Source organism: Cnephaeus nilssonii, assembly GCF_951640355.1.
Source record: "Cnephaeus nilssonii genome assembly, chromosome: 10".
In the NCBI taxonomy this organism is placed as follows: domain Eukaryota; kingdom Metazoa; phylum Chordata; class Mammalia; order Chiroptera; family Vespertilionidae; genus Cnephaeus; species Cnephaeus nilssonii.
Genome location: NC_137081.1, coordinates 82821638 through 82841392, shown reverse-complemented (window position 1 = coordinate 82841392; position 19755 = coordinate 82821638). Strand labels below are relative to the sequence as shown.

The 19755-nt window shown below is 44.4% G+C and overlaps 1 protein-coding gene across 1 annotated transcript; it reads right to left on the bottom strand.

Moving 5' to 3' along the window:
* Positions 1 to 500: 500 nt before the first annotated feature.
* Positions 501 to 18929, bottom strand: DDX18 (DEAD-box helicase 18). Its single transcript, XM_079782300.1, has 14 exons — positions 18787 to 18929; positions 16346 to 16717; positions 14265 to 14405; positions 12358 to 12493; positions 11867 to 11967; positions 11552 to 11751; positions 11350 to 11464; positions 8101 to 8240; positions 6897 to 7058; positions 6178 to 6330; positions 5088 to 5201; positions 3707 to 3763; positions 3198 to 3375; positions 501 to 2176 (listed from the first exon to the last, which is right to left on the bottom strand). Exons 1-14 carry the CDS (start codon positions 18869 to 18871, stop codon positions 2034 to 2036), a joined length of 2097 nt encoding a protein of 698 aa, XP_079638426.1. The 5' UTR covers positions 18872 to 18929; the 3' UTR covers positions 501 to 2033.
* Between the last annotated feature and the right edge of the window lie 826 nt (positions 18930 to 19755).

Sequence of the window (19755 nt, the reverse complement as noted above, 5' to 3'; positions counted from 1 at the left end):
ATTGATGCTTCTAGCTCTATCCCTCTCCCTTCCTCTCTGTAAAAAAATCAGTAAAATGTATTTTAAAAGAAGTTATAGCAACGACTTACTGTTTGCAGTCCGGAGGACCCACAGGTTTCCTTTGCATGTGGTCTGCTGGCTCCTGTCCAACGCCACTCAAGCCTGCCTGCCGATAGCAGCACCTGCCTCAGCACGGGAACCCGAGGCGCCTTCTCCGCACACAGGTAAGCCTTGCAGGTGTTGCCCGGACCTCGTATCTGATTCTAGCACTGGCTCCCTCAGTCTGAATCCTGGCCAGCAGGGTCAAGTCTGGGTGCCCCCAACCTGGACCACCCTGCCAGCAGAATCTCACATAGGACTCTTAGTAAGTACCTGAAATAAGGTACTTTATTATAGCAGGAACAATCTTTATGATAGTAAGAATGATCTTTATCTTCTCTCAGACACACTGAGATAAGTTAACCAGTCTGGGACAAGCAGGTATCTAGAGCCCAAATCCTGGCAGACCCAGCATGTTTAACAAAGCATCTTAATAAATGAAACACAAAACTGATGTAATTATTTAATGACATGGGAAAATAACATGTTATCAAACAAGTTGGTCGCAAATAGTGGGTAGAGAATTTCACTTTTGATAAAAACATTTAAAGTACGTATATAAAACACTGGAAGGATATAACAAAATATTCAGTCTTTATTTCTCTTCAATGATTAAATATTCTTCTCTTTGTACATATTTTTGAAACGTGATTATTTCTGAAACAAAAAAGAAAAACAAGTTACTGGATAGAGAAACAGTTGTTAAATGTCAGGAGTCCAGCAATCCAGGTCTGCACCCAGCACAAGCCAGGGACGTGACGGTGATCGGGCCAGCTACAGGACACCATTCCTTCCGGTCCCTCCGGAATGCTCTCCATCCGACGGTTTCCTCTCCATCTGATGTTCTCAGTGTCCTTGTATTTCACAAGAGTCTACAATATCAATGGGCACAACAGCAAAGCGATGCCAGCAACTTTGGTTTTAAATTGTAATAACCATTTGTAGTTATGAAGCACAGTAGAAATAAAAATAAAACACAGATCAGGAGCTCCACAGCAGAAAACCACATGTGACTAAACTCCTGCTCTCTCTGACCCCTGCCTGCTCATGTTTCATGGATCTGAAAGAAGCAATTTTTTTTTTCCTCAAAAAGATGATTTACCTGCTAAGGAGTCCAGAGTTGGAAGAGCTCACTAAACCCCAAACGAGCAAGCCCCACCTGAAACAAGTCTGAAAGAGGTGCTTCGTCCCCATTTGTTTTAAAAGGTCTTTTAATTACCACATGGAGTAGCAGACTATCACACCTCCATAGGTGTAGACGAGGCCAGGAATCTCAGCTCTCCTCCAACTCCAAACAGGAGCATTTTATTCAAAGCACAACTCATGTTTCTTGCTCTTAAAACAAAATGGGGAAAGGCTGTTTTAGTCTGGCAAATATAAAAATCGATGCCACCTTTAGTTGAAGGTGCTTCTTAGGTACATCCAAAAGCTCTGTCCTTGTACATGGCAGCATTTTCAGGAGGGATCAGGAACTATCGTTAAGGCCTCAGAAACAACAAAAAACCCAGACAGTTCCCTGCACGGTCACCCCAAACCACCTCCAGTGTACGGGGTGACCTGCCCGTTTCAGCAGGTTGCTACAGCAATCCATGTCGCAAAAATATTCAGACACCAGAAGAAAAGGTACAAAAAGAATTAAAACAATGACAAATGAGATTAAAAAAACAACAACTTAACCTTAAAATATTCTTTAATCACAACAAAGACCAAAAAAACCCCTTTGTGTTGTCCTTGGGAAATCAAGAAAAAATGAACTCTTGTTTTTGTTTTGTAGCTCAAAATAAACAAGACTTGCTGGAAAGTGCTCATTGCTTGCAATCCATGCCAATGCACACTCTTGTTAGATCAGTCCCAATCCTACAGTAAAAAGTCCTTGTTAGAGCAAGAAAAACCCCTCCTCTCAGGACTAAGCCCTGAAGGCGGAAGGGCGGTCTTCAGTGAGAGAACTGCCTGCCATCGGAAGACTTCTTGCTAATGTGCTTGAAGATTTTGGACTTCTCCACTTTCTTGGGCTTCTGGTAGCCGAATCCACCGCCGCCTCCTCTCTTCTTCAGCTTGCCTTCATTGCTGTTCACGTCTAAAGTGCATGTTAAGGGAATCAAGCAACACAAAGGTAACCTCCAACCTTACATCTCCACAGGCACCAAGCAGCACACCCCGATGTCCCTCCACCTCACCCTCCCTGAACATGGAAACGTGTAACATGAGCCTACGAAACACATTTGCAGGAAATCAGGAGTGCCCTGTGACTTCGGACTAAAATTAGGGGAATGAGTTTAAGTCCAGTATGTTAGTCATTCATTATTTTCTCCACACAATAGAACTCAAGACAATTTACTTGTAAGAAATAAAGAGGTAAATCAGCAAGTTTATAGGGAGCACAAAATATACTTCCTGTGTCGAAACAAATGACTTTCACCTCCACTGGGGCTGACTCAGGAATGCTTCAACAAGTGAAGATTCAACATGCAGGCATTTACTCAACGCCCACTGGGGATGCAACCCAAATCCGGCTTTCTCCTTCAGGAGCTAAGGCCATAGCATTGATGAACAGGCCTCGCTTTAGCTGCTGTTTCTTCTGATGAAAATGTGATTATAAACTGCAACAGAAGCAACTGAGATACCCCCTTTGCCTTTTATCTTGAGTGGCACTTAAGTTTTCCTTTCTTTTGCTAATCTTGCAACTTCCTTGTACGAAATCCTTTAATGGCTCTAAGGACAGCAGCTCTTTAAAGGTTCTGTCTTCTCTCTTTGGCTTCAGGGCATCCTAACCTCCAGTCCTCACACAGCTAACCCGAACCTGTACAGCAGCCCGAGCCCTGCAATTCCTGGCCTCTCCCCAGACTGCACAGCTCCCTCGGGCTCTGCCAGTGAAATTCCTTTGACTTTCCTAAAGGCCTAAGTCATAACGTGTCATGTTTCTGTCATCCTCACTCCCGTCACTATCCCTGCCTGACATGCAGTGACCAGGGCGAGCAACGTGCCTCCATTCCCAGCCAGAGCACACAACCACCCACCCAGTGCTAAGCCCACATGCCCCATACAGGCTTTTGTCCCATAATTTCTGCACCAATTCATAACAACAAAGAAAAGGATACTCAGATCAACAAAAGGAGGCACCTTGAAGCCAAATGACAGAGCAACGTGAGGCAAATTTAAGTTGTTAACATTAAAGATTTGTTTCAGAGAATGGGAATCATATGCTCGAATGTATGACTTATATGCTTCCTGGGCTGACTTATGAAGGAAGTAGTTCTTTTCAATCAATTTTTCAAGCTGAAATGGAAAGAAACATTGGTTTTAATAAAATAGCAGATTTCGTATGTATTAGAAAAACCACCCTACGAAAACATTTGTGCCAATACACTTGTTCCAAGCTTTGCAATATTTGCAAAATCATGCCACAGTAAGAATAATTACAAAGTTCCCATGTGGCCTGGCCTGAGACGATGCAGAGCAGACGTGTGGTAACCGGCACAGCGAGAAACCAGACTGACCATGGTGCGCACTTCTCAGGGACAAAGGGGCCCCAGGAGGCCATGCCCGCCAGCGGAGCACGGCAGAGGCAATGCTGGGGCGAGGCTGAGGCCGCCAGAAGAAAGCGTACCTGAGACTGAATGTCAGAAATCTTGGACCAGGAAAACTCAAATTCACTTAATGGAACCTAGAAAACAAAAGCGTGAAGATTAGTAAACTAGGATGGATCACCATGCCCATGTTTAGATGAAGAGAAAGTGAAAAGCTCTACAAACAGCGGAGGGAAGGTGAGGAATTTTACAGGCATGTGTCAAGAAGCTCTCGCTCTAGACAGGCTCTGGGGGATGGGAAGGCCTGGAGCTCTTAGTTAAAGGACCCCTCGCTCTCCATGCCAGAGCTGCCCCTTTACCACACCGCCTCTGACTGGAGTGCGGGACTGACTCCAGGTCACGATGACCACCAACCCCCAGAGGAGGGCCCTCCTAGTGCCGTCACTGACTAGGTAAGTGGAAGGAGGCAGGCCAGACCTGTGCTGGGTGCTGGGAGGACGCAGCTGCCCAGCCCGCTGTGGGGACATGGAGGAGGAGGTCCGGGCTGGCTTCCCAGAACAGACACAGCTAGCTGAAGCCAGAGGCGTCTAGAGAACCAGGAAAGGGCATTCCAGAGAAAAAGTGCCAAGTCTAGCTGCAATTCTGGAAAGCTGGGCTGAGTTGTGGAATGAGGAAAATCCATCTGGCAAGACTGTGCCGGGAGCTGACAAGGAGGCAAATGCAGGGACGAGCAGGCCTGGTGAGCATTCACCACACCCAGCAATGGAGGCCACTCAGTTATAATGAATTCAGGTTTGGTGGATGGGCTGGACCACAGGGTGAGTGGAAAAATGGAGAAAATATAAACTGTGATTCAAAATGCAGACAGAAGAAAGGCAAGTCAGTAGCCAGACTGGAGGGGTGGTAGGAGAGTGGGTTTCGGGTTGAAGTTATTTTTCTTAGTGAAAGACTTGAGCTGGTGAAGAGCTGACTGCAAGGGAGAGACTGAAGACAAACCAGCTGAATGAGGGACAGAAGAGGAGGAGGAGTAAGAGGAGGAGGAGAAAGAGAAAGGAGTGAATGAGGACCCCCACTATATAAGCGGGAAAGATGCCCGAGAAAAAGATGCAGAGAAGACTGCAGGGAGGGGAGCAGGAGGCAGCGATGCTCAGGTGTGAGGGGTTTAACAGGAGGGGAGGTGGTTTCAAACAGGCTGCAGGACTGGGAGAGGCGGCGAGGGACACAGATGCATTGCTGACCAACATGGAACTCAAGGATTAAGCCATAGGGGTAGTTCCTTCGGATCACATTTCCTGGGCCAGCCCCCCACAGAACCTCATCTGTTCAACCTCTGTAACAACTGTTCCAGTAGCACTGCAATGCCTCATGACTCCCCGGACACCTCGAGGCCACCTGCACAGGCCAACAATTCCACAAAGAGGATCTGTTCCAACTTAAGACTTCCCCAGCAAAGACCTTTACCTTGGATTGCTTCAAGTAACGAAGGAAACCCAATTCCTCAGGACGCAAAATGAGCAAGGCATGCCCCCTTCCGTTTAGGCCCCTGGCAGTTCTTCCCACTCGATGAATGTATTCCTTTGGTAGAGAGAGAACATCTGAGTTCACACAGCCTGACAGGCACCCGTGGCAGCCTGCATTCCCGGGACTGGCGGTGGTGGGCAGGTGAGCATTCTTTATGAGGGGGTGCCCCTCCCCGTTAATTCCTCTGCATGCCCCATCCCCGAAGAGGTAATAGGACGATGACCGAGGCCAAAGGAAAGCTGGACATGAAATTCACATTAGCTTTATGGTCTAATAAAATGACCAGTAAGTGTGCTTTGTCCTCAAAATGGCTTTTTGAAAAATTTTTAAATGCCAGTTGACAATTTATATAATCTACTAGAGGCCCAGTGCATGAAAATGTGTGTACTCGGCGGGGGAGGGGGGGGGGAGGAGGAGGTCTCCTCAGCCCGGCCCGCGCCCTCTTGCAGTCCAGGACCCCTTGCGGGATGTCCACCTGCTGGCTTAGGCCCGATCCCCAGGGGAGCGGGCCTAAGCTGCAGTCGGACATCCTTAGCACTGCAAGGAGGCGGGAGAGGCTCCCAACACCACCACTGCGCTCACAGTGGTCAGCCCAGCTTGTGGCTGAGCGGAGCTTCCCCTGTGGGAGCACACTGACCCCTGGTGGTCAGTGTGCATCATAGCGACTAGTTGTTCTGCCATTAGGATCAATTTACATATTATCCTTTTATTTTATAGGTTTGTTGAAAATACTTAGTAAACTTATTTTACTACATATATTACAGTCTTATATATAAGCAAGTTTTATTTCCTTCTGAGACCTACTACTCTTAGCAAATCATTCCAAGCATATAACAGTCCTAACTTAAGCCTCATCGATGCCTTTTAAATCTCCTTACACAGCCTTTTGGGTCCTGAAAAACCCTAAATACTATTTTTTTCCCTAAATTTGAGAACTACTGCACAGTCATGTGCAATGAAACATGACGTGCATAACCAAGTGCGCTCTTCAATGTGCAGCCATCCTGAGATACCCGAGGATGCCCCTTACCTTGGGGTCATCTGGAGGGTCATACTGAACAATCCAGTCGACTTCAGGAATGTCCAGCCCTCTAGCTGCCACGTCCGTGCACAACAATATCCCCGTATCCGCATTGCAGAACTGGAAGAATGTGGTTGTACGCTTATTTTGCTTCTGCCTTCCCTAGAATCAAATAAAAACATCCGTTAGAGCTAGAAACATGAAGCTGTTGGGAGGTCCAGATATAGAACCCCCAAACTGTGGAGCTGTGAACCTGCTTTACTTCAAGTTCACTCCCTGGCCTGTGTCCTGTTTTCCCCAGTAGAGGGTGTCTCTTATTCCTTGTGGTTCTCATTCCTCAAACCCAGCAAAGCCCCCTCCACACAGGACCACTCACCAATGTTGACTGACCTGGAGAGTCAGACCTCAAACCCACAGTCTATACACCTGGGTAAGTACAACCTGGTTTTGTTGTTGTTGTTGTTAATCCTCACCCGAGGATATTTTCCCACTGATTTTTAGAGAGAGTGGAAGACAGAAGGAAAGACAGAAACTGATGTGAGAGAAACACATCGATTGGTTGCCTCCTGCACTGGCCCTAAGGCCTGGCTGGGGAGAAGCCTGCAACCAAGGTATGTGCTCTTGAGTGGAATTGAACTTGGGACCCTTCGGTCTCTAGACTGATGCTCTGAGCCAAACTGGCTAAGGCAGCACAACCTGATTTTAATGAACTTCTCATCATCACTCACATGAATGGCCAAGACAGGCAAATCGATGTAGTTCAGCAACTCATAGTGGTATTTCACGGACATACAAGATGAGAAGAAGACCATGAGTTTCTTCTTCCGGTTCTTCTTAAGGAATGTGAAGAGCAGGAGGAATCTTTTCTCAGAAGGACAAACAACATATCCCTAGAAGTAGTTCAAATGAACAGACACGAAATAACCAAATGGACATTTGCAGTTGCGTGAGCCAATATGACGACGAGCACACTGCACACACTCTGTTGTGCTTTTCCTACAGTAAAATTCCTGCCATCATCATAACACAGCATCCCTGCAATAAGACAAATTTAAGCTCTTTAGATTCCTTTAACAGGCTGTAACCATTGGACACTAAATTCTTTTCATTATTTCTGAGATTATTGGTTATCAACAGTTCTTGCAACCATAATATATTAATATCTCAACTAACTGGAACTCTCAAGATATATCAATAATTCATTTTTGAAAGCTCTTTAATAGCAACATCTCAAATAATCACAGCTTATATACATAGTCCAAAATAAGAGCACAAAGCTGGGTATATTTAAAAAACAAAACACCAATGAAAGGTTTTTATGCTGAACTGTTACAGAAATTATTTTTTTCACCAAAAGACTCGATCTTCAAGCCCAATTTTAAAAAAAGATTTGATTTCCTAGAGGAAGGGGGAGAGAGAACCATTAATGATGAGAATCATTGATTGGCTGCCTCCTGCACGCCCCCTACTGGGGATTGAGCCCACAAACTGGACATGTGCCCTTGACCAGAATCGAACCTGGGACCATTTAGTCCACAGCCTGACGCTCTATCCACTGAGCCAAACCGGCTAGGGCTTCAAGTCCTATTTGTAATCACTCTAGTTTAGATCTCTGTCACCTCATTTCCAATTTTCCACAGCTACATGGCTGAAACCAGTCTCTCCACCTTCTAACTCAGAGCAAGATCCCTAAACATTTTTAAATAGTGGTTAATGACGCTTCCTAAGTGGTAAGTGGTATTAAGAGACAGTAAAGAGAGCTAATTAAATTATTCAGAGTTCAAGTTACGTTATGCTGGAAGAGCCAGAGATCCAATACTGAAGTTCACTATATTTGAATTAAAAGTTCAAGAACCCACCGCTTTCTGGAGGATACTCCAAGGACACACACGTCCCCACACTCATTAACATTGAAGGTATTGACAATAATACCTGCTCAAGACCATCCACTGTTGCGTTAGTTTTATCATCATCGACACCAACATACAATGGCTCCTTTTTCAGAGAAATCCTCGCCAGGTCTTCAACTCTTCGAGTTTGCGTGGCAGAAAAGAGCATGGTCTGTCTGCGTGCTGAAACACATACATGTAAGAATAATCCGAATCTTTCAGGGAATCCTTAGAACTGCTTCACAACTACAAATGCTCCTAAGTAGAACTATCAGGAATGGGGGACGTGGTAACACTACAGAGATTAAGGGAATATCACAAACAACTTTATGTTCATAAATTTGACAACTTAGATGAAATGGACAATTTCCTTGATTGAAAGACAAACTGCTAAAGCTCACTCAAGAAGAAATAGAAAACTTGACTAGCCTGTACCTATTAAAAAAATTGTACTTAAAATCTTCATGTAAAGAAAACTACAGCCCCAACGCCCCCAGTGGTGAGCTCTAGCAGACTTTTATGGAAGAAATAGTATGGATTCTTCACTAACTCTCCAGGACACTAGAGAATTTACTTCCCAGCTTATTCCTTGAAGCCAGCCATTACCCCAATATCCAAACCCAATGACTCATAAGCAGAAATGCAAAATTTCTAAACAAAACTTTAGCAAAGCGAATCCAGCAATATATAAAAAAGGATAAGGCATGGTTAAGTAGGGTTTATTCCGTGAATGCAGGGCTGGTTGCTTTAACATTGGGAAATTAACCAATACAGTATGCCATATTAACAAACTAAAGGAAAAAATTGGATCATTTCAACAGATACAGAAAAGCTTTTAACAAAATTCACCATCTATTTCTGATTTTAAAAAATCTAAGCAAACGAGGAACAAAAGGGGTCACCCTCAATCTGATAGGGGGCATTACAAAAATCTTGTCTCACTATTTCTATTCTGTATTGTACTGGAGGTTCTCACCAGTGCAATCAGGCAAGAAAAATATTAAGTGAAGAATTTACTTTTTTTATTTGTAGATGACATGACTGCCTACGCGGAAAATCCAGGCTAGTTTCATCTGAAGGTTCATGCTGAACAATCCAGATGAACATAGAAATAATTACTTGCCAGACATAAATGGATATATAAAAATCAACTGTATATGTACATACGATAAACAATTTGAAATAGAAACTTTAATGAAGTACTTAGAAATTAAGGAGCTAATAAATGGAGATATACCTTATTCATAGGTTGAACTGACTCAATATTGCCTTTTACCAATGCTCTATCCTATATAATAAAAGGCCAGTGACCATAAGCATAATGACTGGAACAACCGCTTGACCAGTCGCTATGAGGTGGGGGGCTGGCGAGGGGTACTGGGTGGCTGGTGATGGCAGCGGGGCAGGACCCGGGGCCGGCGAGGGGAACCGGGTGGCTGGCGGTGGAGCAGGGCAGGACCCAGGGCCGGTAAGGGGAACCAGCTGGCTGGTGGGGGTGGCGGGGCAGGACCCAGGATTGGTGAGCAGGCAGAAGATGGGTCTGATAGCAGGCTAGGCCTAGGGACCCTACCCGTGCACAATTTCGTGCGCTGGGCCTCTAGTCCTATATAATAAAAGGCTAATATGCAAATTGTCCCCACAGGCGGGAGTTTGACCAACCAGGAGTTAGACATGTGCTGACCACTAGGGGTGGTGCGGAACATGGTGGACGTTGGCTTCCCCCTGGCTGGTGGGGGCGACAGGCAGCCGGGGGAAGGGAGGCCCTGGCCGGCAGCCGGCAGCTGCTAGAGACCCTACCCGTGCACGAATTTTGTGCACTGGACCTCTAGTATTCAATAAAATCCCAACCAACCAGGTATTTTTAGGGAGTAGAAACTGACAAACTGATTCTAACATTTATACAGAAATGCAAAGGAGAACAGCCAGAACAATTTTGAAAAAGACCAGTTAGAAGTTAATCCCAAGACTTAATAGGTAGAACTGGAACTTCTGTACGCTGCTGAAGGAAATATAAAAATGGTACAAGTTAAATATACTAGTCACTCCACTCCTCAGTAGTTACCCAAGAGAAAGAAAAAATAAAAAAGTTGTAGATGAATGTTTGTAGCAACTTCATAAATCTCTAGAAAATACAAACACATCTACAGTGACAGAAGGCAGATCAACAGTTGCCTGGGAGAGAAATGTGTGTGAGTGGCTGTTGGTAGTAGGCGAGGGTTGCTCCTACAGAGGCTGAGAGGGAGTACAAAGGTGCATGAACGCACTTTAGAGGGTTATGGAGATGTTTACTATATTGATGTGATAATGGTTTCATGGTGGAATGGGAAAATTTATCAAACTGAGTATTTAAAATATGTACAGATCATGTCAATTACATCTCAGTAAAACATAAAAAACAAATCGTATAATGAATGGAATTATGGCCTTATTACAGATGTAAGCAGTTTAAAATGTTACAAGTACTATAACCAAGGTACGTACAACTCACACATCACACAGAAGGCAACAAGTCTACGGCTGCCTGGGAGGTGCCAGATGAAGAAAAGGTGAGAGGGTGGTGGGGGCGAACGGGAATGAGACACGTTTGGACTGTTTCACTTGCATTAAACCTCTAACTTGGCAAAACCACTGTATTAAGTTACTAATAAGTTTGATGTTTATATTGCAAACTACCTCTAAGGTTAACTGGCATAGCGACTTCACGTGGCTATACTAACACATTGTGGACAAGTAGTTTTTGTTTTTTTTTTAAACATATTTTTATTGATTTCAGAGAGGAAGGGAGAGGGAGAGATAGATGATAGAGAATCAATGATGATAGAGAATCATAGATCGGCTGCCTCCTGGACGCCTCCCACTGGGGATCGAGCCCGCAACCCCGGCATGTACCCCTGACTGGAATCGAACCCGGGACCCCCCAGTCTGCAGGCTGACGCTCTATCCACTGAGCCAAACCAGCCAAGGTGGGACCAATGGTTTTACTGCTAGCTTTACCCAGTGGCCAAGTAAGTTTCTATTGAATGAGTACAAAAAATGTTTTACATAAATGCTAAAGACACACTTTAAAATTAAATACCCATTGCATTTTGAAGTTATTTATTACATGTTCTTACAAGCTAATATGTTTTTAAAGTACGATACTTTGTAAAACACTGTGTAATGTAAAGCGAGAATTCTCGTGATCCGTCTGCAATGTGTTGAAATTCTGGTATTAATAGTTTTCATATAGGAACAACTCTCACCTGCTTCTAACCACCACTTTGCAAACCACATACAGATACTACCCACTTACTTGGTAGAAGTTTAATAATTTGCTTTAATTCCTCTTCAAACCCAACATCCAAGATACGATCAGCCTCATCAATAACCAGACACTGCAGGTTTTTATACATAAACCCTGGAGTATTCTAACAAGACAAAGGACAAAGAAACACTGTTAGCTGTCAAGTTTGTCTGACACAAGACAATGAGACAGTACACAAGTGCTCTCTCACCTGCATATGGTCCAGGAGACGGCCTGGTGTGGCCACAATGATGTTGATCCCATTAGCAAGCTTCTGTGCCTCAGCAGCCCTGTTGCTGCCGCCCATTATCAACCCGTATGTGTGAACGTGGTGTGTCATCAGCTCTTTAAGAACACCGAAAGTCTGCATGGCCAGTTCCCTAGTAGGGGACAGAATAAGAACTCCTGTTCCTAAAAACCAAAAAAATGAATATGGAAAAAAATCAAACTAATTATCACGAGTTCATAAAAGCCGCAATGAACTTCTAGTGAGACAATGGCAGAAACCACCGGATCAAAGGCTTACCATTCCTGGGCATGAACTTTAACTTAACAATGAGTTCAACTGCAGGGATGAGAAAGGCCAGCGTTTTGCCACTGCCAGTTTTTGCAGCTGCCAGAAGATCCCTAAATGTTAAAAAGGGAAGGAGGAGACACTCAGTATACTCATTCAGCAAGTACTAACTGAACAGCCAGCATGCTCAATCACAGGTGTTTTAGGCTCCAAGGCTGGAACAGGATCAAGAAAGACAAAGTTCCTCCTTTCTCTATCACTGAATTCAACCACCGGAGTAACACACCTAACTCAGAAGTAAGAATCGTGCCAGGAAACAGAAGTGAACACTTCTTCAAACTCCAGGAAGTAATTTAAAGCCTTTAGTGCAGGTTGGATATGTAAACCAATACAATGCAAATCAAAAGAACACACTGGCAGTTCCTCCTGGGCATAAACTTTCCTGGGCAAACAACTAGCACTACAAATAGATACTAATGGCCAAACGTCCATGTTAATCATACCTGCCTTCCAGAAGTGGTCTGACACTTTTATGCTGGATTTCAGTCATGTTTGTAAAGCCCATTTCTTTTATTGCCCGCAGAGTGTTCTCATTGACAAGATTAGAGAGAGAAGCAAATGAAGTGTCCTCGAAAGCTCCTAAACGGAAGACAGTTATCATTAGCAAATTTATCATTTTTAGTGGCTATTTCAGCTATACTGTCTAAATTAGTTTTGCTGATTGAAAGCATTACTGGGTTGCAGTCAAACTTATTAGAGCTTCTTCCACTAAGACTAAATCCCAACCATTCCCACATAGTATTAAGAAAAAGACCCTACACTTTTAAAATGTCTCCTTTGCTGATGGCTACGTAAAGTCCATGTCCAGAGCCCCTAATGTAACAAAATAGTAAGGGAGAGAGAGGAAGTACAACCAAGGGATTTGCAGGAAATTAAAATGTCAAGGGTGGGGTTGGGGACAGGAGCGCAGAGAAATAATATGTTTAAGAAATCTGAAATAAAAAGTGGAAACATCCTATCTAATAAAGAGGGAATATGCAAATTGACCATCACTCCATCACAAAGATGGCAGCACCCAGTCCTCTCAGCCCCACCAGAGCCCCCCAGTCCCGGGTGGGGAGGGGTCGCGGCGGCAGTGGCCGCCGCTGACAGTGGATCACGGAGGGCTTTTGGGCAGCGGGCACTGAGTGGCTGGAGGGGGGTGGGGGGACGCTTGCGTTGTTGCCTCGGCAACGAGGTAAGCGGTCCGCGCCCAGCTGCGAAGGGCCTCTGGCCAGGCCGGGCGCAGAATGCTTGCGTCGTTGCAGGCTGGGATGAGGGGACCCCCCCCCCCGTGCACAAATTTCGTGCACCAGGCCTCTAGTTGAGGATAATAAAAGCCAAGAGTGAAGTAAAACAAGAGTGGTAAATCTTACTACCAAAAGACAACCGAGTCAGATACAGGCGGACTGTTAGACTGGACCTCCGTATCGGGTGTGCATTCTTCAGCAGGGGAGCACCAACACCCTCGCCCCCTTGACCCCCCACCCCGGGAGCGCCTACTCCTACACAGCCTGGCTAAACTCAGGTACTGTCAACCTTGGCACGACCGACACCTTGGCTGGAGAATTCTGTTGTGAGAGGCTGTCCTTTACACACAGGATGTTCTGCAGATCCTTGACCTCTACCCAGGGGATGCCAGTAGCCTGCCCCCAGTTCTGACAACAAAAATGTTGGAGGCCAACCCTCATGATTTTCCTGGGATAGAGGAGGTTTATGAGATGCTGGACTTTCAAAGCTAAAACTGGTCATGTTCTGGGCAAACCAGGATGAGCTGGTCACCCCACCTGGGAGACAAAATTGCCCTGGATGAGAATGCTGCCATCTTTGCAATTCTGATCAGGCAGGTCTGAGGCTGGGCCTCAGTATTTTAACAGAAAATCCAAACCAAACCACTCAAGTGACTCCTAGACATTTTTGGTTAGGAGCAACTAATTCTAGTCTAAACTCTTGACTTTACAGATAAAGAAACAAGGGCCAAAGGGGGTTAACCTGACACAAGTTCGATGTTAATTCCTTCCTCCCCATTCCTTCTTATTAACTAAGCCAGTACTAAACCTCTGGTCTCCAGACGTCTGGGCCAATGATGTTCCCCCTACAACATGGAATGAGCTTTAAAAAATGATAAACCAAAGGAACAAAGGACCCCAGAAGCTGTTGGTGTGCATTATTAAAATATTGTCAGGAAAAAAGGAAAGACTAGAGAAAGAACAAAAACTAAGGCACAATATGGAAGATAAAAGCTGCACTTAAGATATTAACCATTTCTTGTCAGTATTTACTTCTTCCAGGTACAAGTAACAACTGAACCATCAAATCTATTATCGGAGAGGTGCGGCATTTTAAAGGTCTGGAGAACTTGCTGGGTTACCTGTCAGTCCCAGGGGCAGGCTGGGCACCTCGCTCTCCTCTTCTCCATCGCCTGGCTCCTCCGCACTGTTCTCGGTGGCTTCAGGGGCCTGGGCACCTTCCTCTGGTTCCACTTTGTCTTCTGTTTTTGCTTTTTTGGTATCTTTGGTTTTAAAGAACAAAACCCTTATTTTTTTTCAAATAAAAATACCAAACAAGATCACAAAATAAAAGACGTGTGACACAAAAAGGTCTATTTTCAAAAGCTTAACACATTTCCAGCTTTAATTTGCTAAGAATGTCTCTTTCATAAAGATTTGGTTATATTTATTTAAAAGCCCAGGGGGACGTGCAGATTTGCCAACAAAACTTTGTATTTTAGGATTCTTAATGTATTATACCATCTTCAGTAATCAGCTTTTACAAAGTCTAACTAAACAATTTAAGTATTCTAATTACACCAAGTTCTATATACTTTACTGAGTTTTCAGTTTTCTATAAAAGCTAATTTTGTTTGAAGATGAACAGAAATACCAAAGGCTCTTCATGTCACTGAAGACTACAAAGCAGGGCAACATCCCACTCAGCTGGGTGACAGACACTGGCTGTCCTTGAACGTAAGTGGTGAGGAGCCGAAAGGAAGAACTCTGGCTTTCACTTCTCTACTCCCGCTTCCACCATGTTCTTCCATGTTCCTCTGGGTCAAGGGGGTTAGCTACCATGCTGGGCTTCTGTCAATTTATGGTGGTTCGTGATGCTAGTTAGAGCAGAAGGCTCCAGACCAGAACTCAGGGCTCTTGCAGCCCAGGACTGGCCTCTTCCTGAGACTTTGTGGAAATGGCCAACTCTGCAGGACCCACACGTTCAAAAGCCATGGATATCACCAGCCGGTCTTCATGACTGATGACTTCTGTTTTCCTTATGACAGTTCTTAAAGTTTACCCATCGAGTTGAAACCCCCAGCCCTGCAATTCAGTGCTTGAGAAGAGAAATAAATCGCTTCCTTTGGCAACTTAGAAAAATAATCCTAAAAGAGGTGGATGATTTTAGAATCAAATTACAGTCACTTTAAATAAAAACTGTAATGTCTTACCTTCATGCTTTTTTCTATCTGGTTTCACTTTTTAAGCAATTTCGCATAACCTACAAATGTGCTAGTCTGTAGGCAGCATGAAGACAGCTGTGCCGTTTAGAAATGTTCAAAGCTCCTTTCTAAATGAAAGCTTTATTTCAGACAAGACAAACAGTAAATTCTAACCTAGGTGCTGGCAAAACTTTTTCTTAAAGGGCCAGACAGTAAACATTTTAGGTTTTGCAGGCCACATGGTCTCTGTCACCACGAAGACCAAGTAAACAAGTGGGTACTGCAGCATTCTATCCAGTAAAGCTTTTCTCACAGACAGGCAGAAGGGTGAAGAGCTGCGCTTCTATCCTCCCTTGAAACCTCAGCTAGCTCACATCTCGATGAAACGCCTCTCACCTAAGCTTCCTCACATCCAATCATCTCCCAAAGAAAACGGCACTTCCCCGCAACACAACACTACCCTGGTCCTTATACTCACTTGCAAGTTCATGTTCCATTTATTCAGAAGTTTCCTGCTATTTTGTACACTTTGCACATCCATATTATCACTAACTCTTCTTTTCAGAAGGGAGGAATTTATGGTAGGAAAAGGAATGGGGCAAAAAAAAGCTAAGTGAAAACAATCATTCATGCAAAGGCCAGAAAAGTAGATTCTACTACCCGCCGGATTTTAGTACCAGCAATTCCACAGCTGTTTGCAAGCAGGTAACCCTGAAGTATGTGCCATGGTATGTTCTGTTTATCAGCTAGCGGAGGAGCACATGTCTAGACATCTAAGGAGATTCTTCTTTAAGTGAGGTCTCAAGGTTGTTAGGGAATGTAAAGGCATGACAAATATTTTGAGAGAAGTTAAAATGTAAGCCCTCCCCCCAATGTTTCCTTGAGCTCCTAGGGTAGTTTCTGGAAACTAGTATCAGGGGTTCTTGCATGCCATGTGGGCACAATAGTAAAGAAAGAAGAATGATAACTAACAGAAAACAGTTTAAATGGTTTCAAATCAAAGAAAATGAAGAACTTACCAGGCCCAGCATCATCCACCATTTTTCTCTTTTTCTTTTTCTTCTTCGATTCTGAATTGGGAGAGTGCACTGCTGCTTCCCCGTTGGTTAATAGGGTAGATTTCTTGGGGGATTTTTTAACTTTTACGTTTTTCACTGTTTCTTTAGATATGTCTCCATTTTGGGCTTCTGACAGGCCCTTAGTCATAGACGGCTTTAGGGATTTTTTAACGTTTCCACCTCCCGCTGTTTCTTTACATGTATCTCCATTTGGGGCTTCTGACAAGCCTACATTCATAGACTGTTTTAGGGATTTTTTAATTTTTCCACTTGCTACTGTTTCTTGAGACATATCTTCATCTTGAGTTTCTGATAGGCTCACATCCCAGGTCCCTGTTTAACACAGAACACACTGTATCAAAGACAGGGAAGTTTACTCAGAAACAGCTGGAATCTCAAATGAGAAATTCCACGGCTTCTAGAACTGAAATGATTTAGCTTCTGCTTCCCTTTCATATACGGTTAAGTCCTCACTTAATGTCAATGATAAGGTCCCATGGCACCTCATTAATGTTACAATGAACGATATTGAACAGAATGACATTATTCGAGGACCTGTTGTACATTACTAAAACCACTTTCGCCCAGGCCAGTGTGGTGAGCTCAGTCCCATATACCAAGAGGTTGCTGGTTCAATTCCAGGTCAGGGCACAAGGCCTGGTTGGGGGTTTGACCCCCAGTAGCAGGCCTGCAGGCAGCAGTCGATCAATGTTATGCTCTCACATAGATTTCTCTCTTCTCCCTTTCTAAAAGTCAATAAACTATACTCTTTAAAACACTTGCAATTTTAAAGTGTTGCAAATAAATTCCTTTTAAGGAAAAATGCTGGAAAAAGGAAAGCTGCATTTCTTAATTTCAGAAAACCATCTGTCAAGAGTTAAGTTTGGAATAAGAAAACTTTAAGAGGTTAAATTTTTAAACAGCTGGGGTGAGACAATGGTAGTTACAAAATATGCATTTTAATATAGACATTAATAATATATGACTAACAGATATATTAAAAACAACTTACATATTATTCATACAACTACTGCTTCTCATATAAATACAACTTCATAACACTCACCCTGAACTTTCCTAGATGTTAGTGAACTGGAAGTTGTTGATGAAACCACTCATTTGTCCCAATAGTTATACACTGAGTGGCCAGATTATTATGATCTCTGAATGCATAATAATCTGGCCACTCAGTGTATTTGTATCTCAAATGGGTACCAAAAGTATTCTAGACGTTAGCTGGAGATCAACCACCTATTTGCCCTGAGCTTTCTATTAGCTAATGCAAAAGGGAAAAACTGATCAGGTGCACGATTTATAGTATCTTTGATATCAAATAAATGAGGTACTCAAGAGAAGTACACTGAGTGGCCAGGTTATTATGCGTTCAGCAATCATAATAATCTGGCCACTCAGTGTATATAAATAGGTGAAAATGTCTTTACAAAAGTTTCCATGTTTATGTATAAAAAATTACATCATCTTTTATTTTAATCAACACCTTTACTGAAAAGTAGTTAGTAATGTTAAGAATTGGAAATATAAGGGAACTTCAAAAACCCACAAACCTTGCTCCTCCAGGATTTCTTCCAATCAACTAATCTCAGTTGAAAACCAATTGGGGTAAGACAGTGTACCTCAAAAATTGCCTTCGCGGGTTTACATCTTATTACACAGGACCCCAAAAGCTTAATCTGAACAACTTTAAGACCTCTGGCTCACCGTCAGAAGTTAGGACTGCAAATGAGGTAGGTAAGCAAGGTGACATTTGGGTAAAACCCTTTTTATGTATCTCTGTGAAAGATGCAAATACATAGGAATTTATAAACTAGAGTTGGAAGTGATGGGAACATAGGGCTGGAGAGAGGCTTTGCATTTGACACTTGGAGTTGTACATGCAGAAGAGCTACAGGAGGAGAGGCGGAGGAAAGCCTGTGGCAAGGGGGACAACGAGCTTCTTTTGAAGATATAGAGACATTAAACTGATGATGCAAAAGCAAGGTGCACGGAGGTGGCTCCACGTGTCTGCTCGGCAATGGGTGAGGTGGGGACGAGGTGGGGCCCGAAGGCAGTGAGGGAGTTAGAAGGGGGGTGGGGGTGGAACAAGCTGGTTTAGCAGGAGGAACTGCTGGAGGCCTGCAAGGAAAGCCAAGAGGCCTCCTGCTTTAAGTCAGCGAGGAGAAACCGATGGCCAGAGTGTCAGGGCTGGTGTGAGGCCACGGGCGAGTGGGCAGCGGCTCGGGACCCCACTCGAGGCCGCCCCAGGCCGCCTTTTCACTCTCAACAAGCACACGTGCTCGAGGGACGCTGCCCGCGCCACGCCGGGGCCCGGGGCCCCGCCAGGCGCGCCACGGCCACGCGCGGGCTCCAAGCAGCGCGGCGCCGCGAGGCTTCGCGCGTCTCACCCTGCAGCTTGAGGTTTCGCTGCCGCAACTTGAGGTTCCGCTTCTCGATCTTCCTGCGCAGGAGCTTCATCGGCAGGTGAGCCATGTTGGCGAAGCGCTTCCAATGCGGCGCCGCAGCCCGGCTTCCGAACGCTCCCGGGTGACGTTACTTCCTCTCCGTACGCACGTGAGCCGCGCGGCCAACAGGATATACGTCACAGGAAACGCTAGCGGCCTGTGGACCGAAAATGTGTCCCGGGTGGAAATGCTTCCGGGCGCGTGCGCCGTGCTACACTTGGCGACCGGATTCTGTGTAGCGCCCCCTGGTGGGTTGGAGGCCCGCGCCTGCACCGGGTTCCCGTTGTGCCCGAGTTGGCAGGGCATCTAAGCGACTGGGAGTCCTGGGGGTGTGGAACAAAACCTAACTTTCACATAGGGTTTTCCACGCTCCTTAGTGAGAAATACACCTTCCATGCCAGTTGGTACAAATGGTTACATAAGTATAACATTTGTCAAAGCAACACCCTTACTCTTGAGTTTCACTCATATTTTTCTTTCCATTCATTCCACCATAAAGTACTCTATTCTGAGCCATTAAAAATTCACATGACTATGCCTTCAATTTCACAGCAGCATTACTGGGTTAGCCGCAGTTTGAAAAACAGGTTTATAATTCCCCAACACTCACCCATGGACCCTGTAAGAGTCCAGAAGGTAAGTTGCAGTTTGGCTACCTAGTAGGCCTCTCATTTTCTTTTATTTATCTATTGTGTGTGTGTGTGTGTGTGGGGGGGGGGGCACAGAGAGGTTCATAGAGTGTTTAAAAATATATAGTTACCACTATTACAAAATTGGGATAATTCATACTGAAGTAGGTATTTTTCTTGAAAATTTGCTTCAGTTCCGCTTGGAAGTAACTAGTTTGGGCTGAGCAATCCCCTGAGAAGGGTCAATGAAACCTGCATTAGTTTGTTTATTTAGAGAGTCAGG

Excerpts from the sequence above, each read along its gene's own strand:
- DDX18 (XM_079782300.1), bottom strand. The coding sequence starts at position 18,871 with ATGGCTCACCTGCCGATGAAGCTCCTGCGCAGGAAGATCGAGAAGCGG. Across the intron at positions 12,494-14,264 it reads CCTGCCCCTGGGACTGACAG|GAGCTTTCGAGGACACTTCA; the intron begins GTAACCCAGCAA and ends TCTTCCGTTTAG. Across the intron at positions 11,968-12,357 it reads AGACCACTTCTGGAAGGCAG|GGATCTTCTGGCAGCTGCAA; the intron begins GTATGATTAACA and ends TTTAACATTTAG.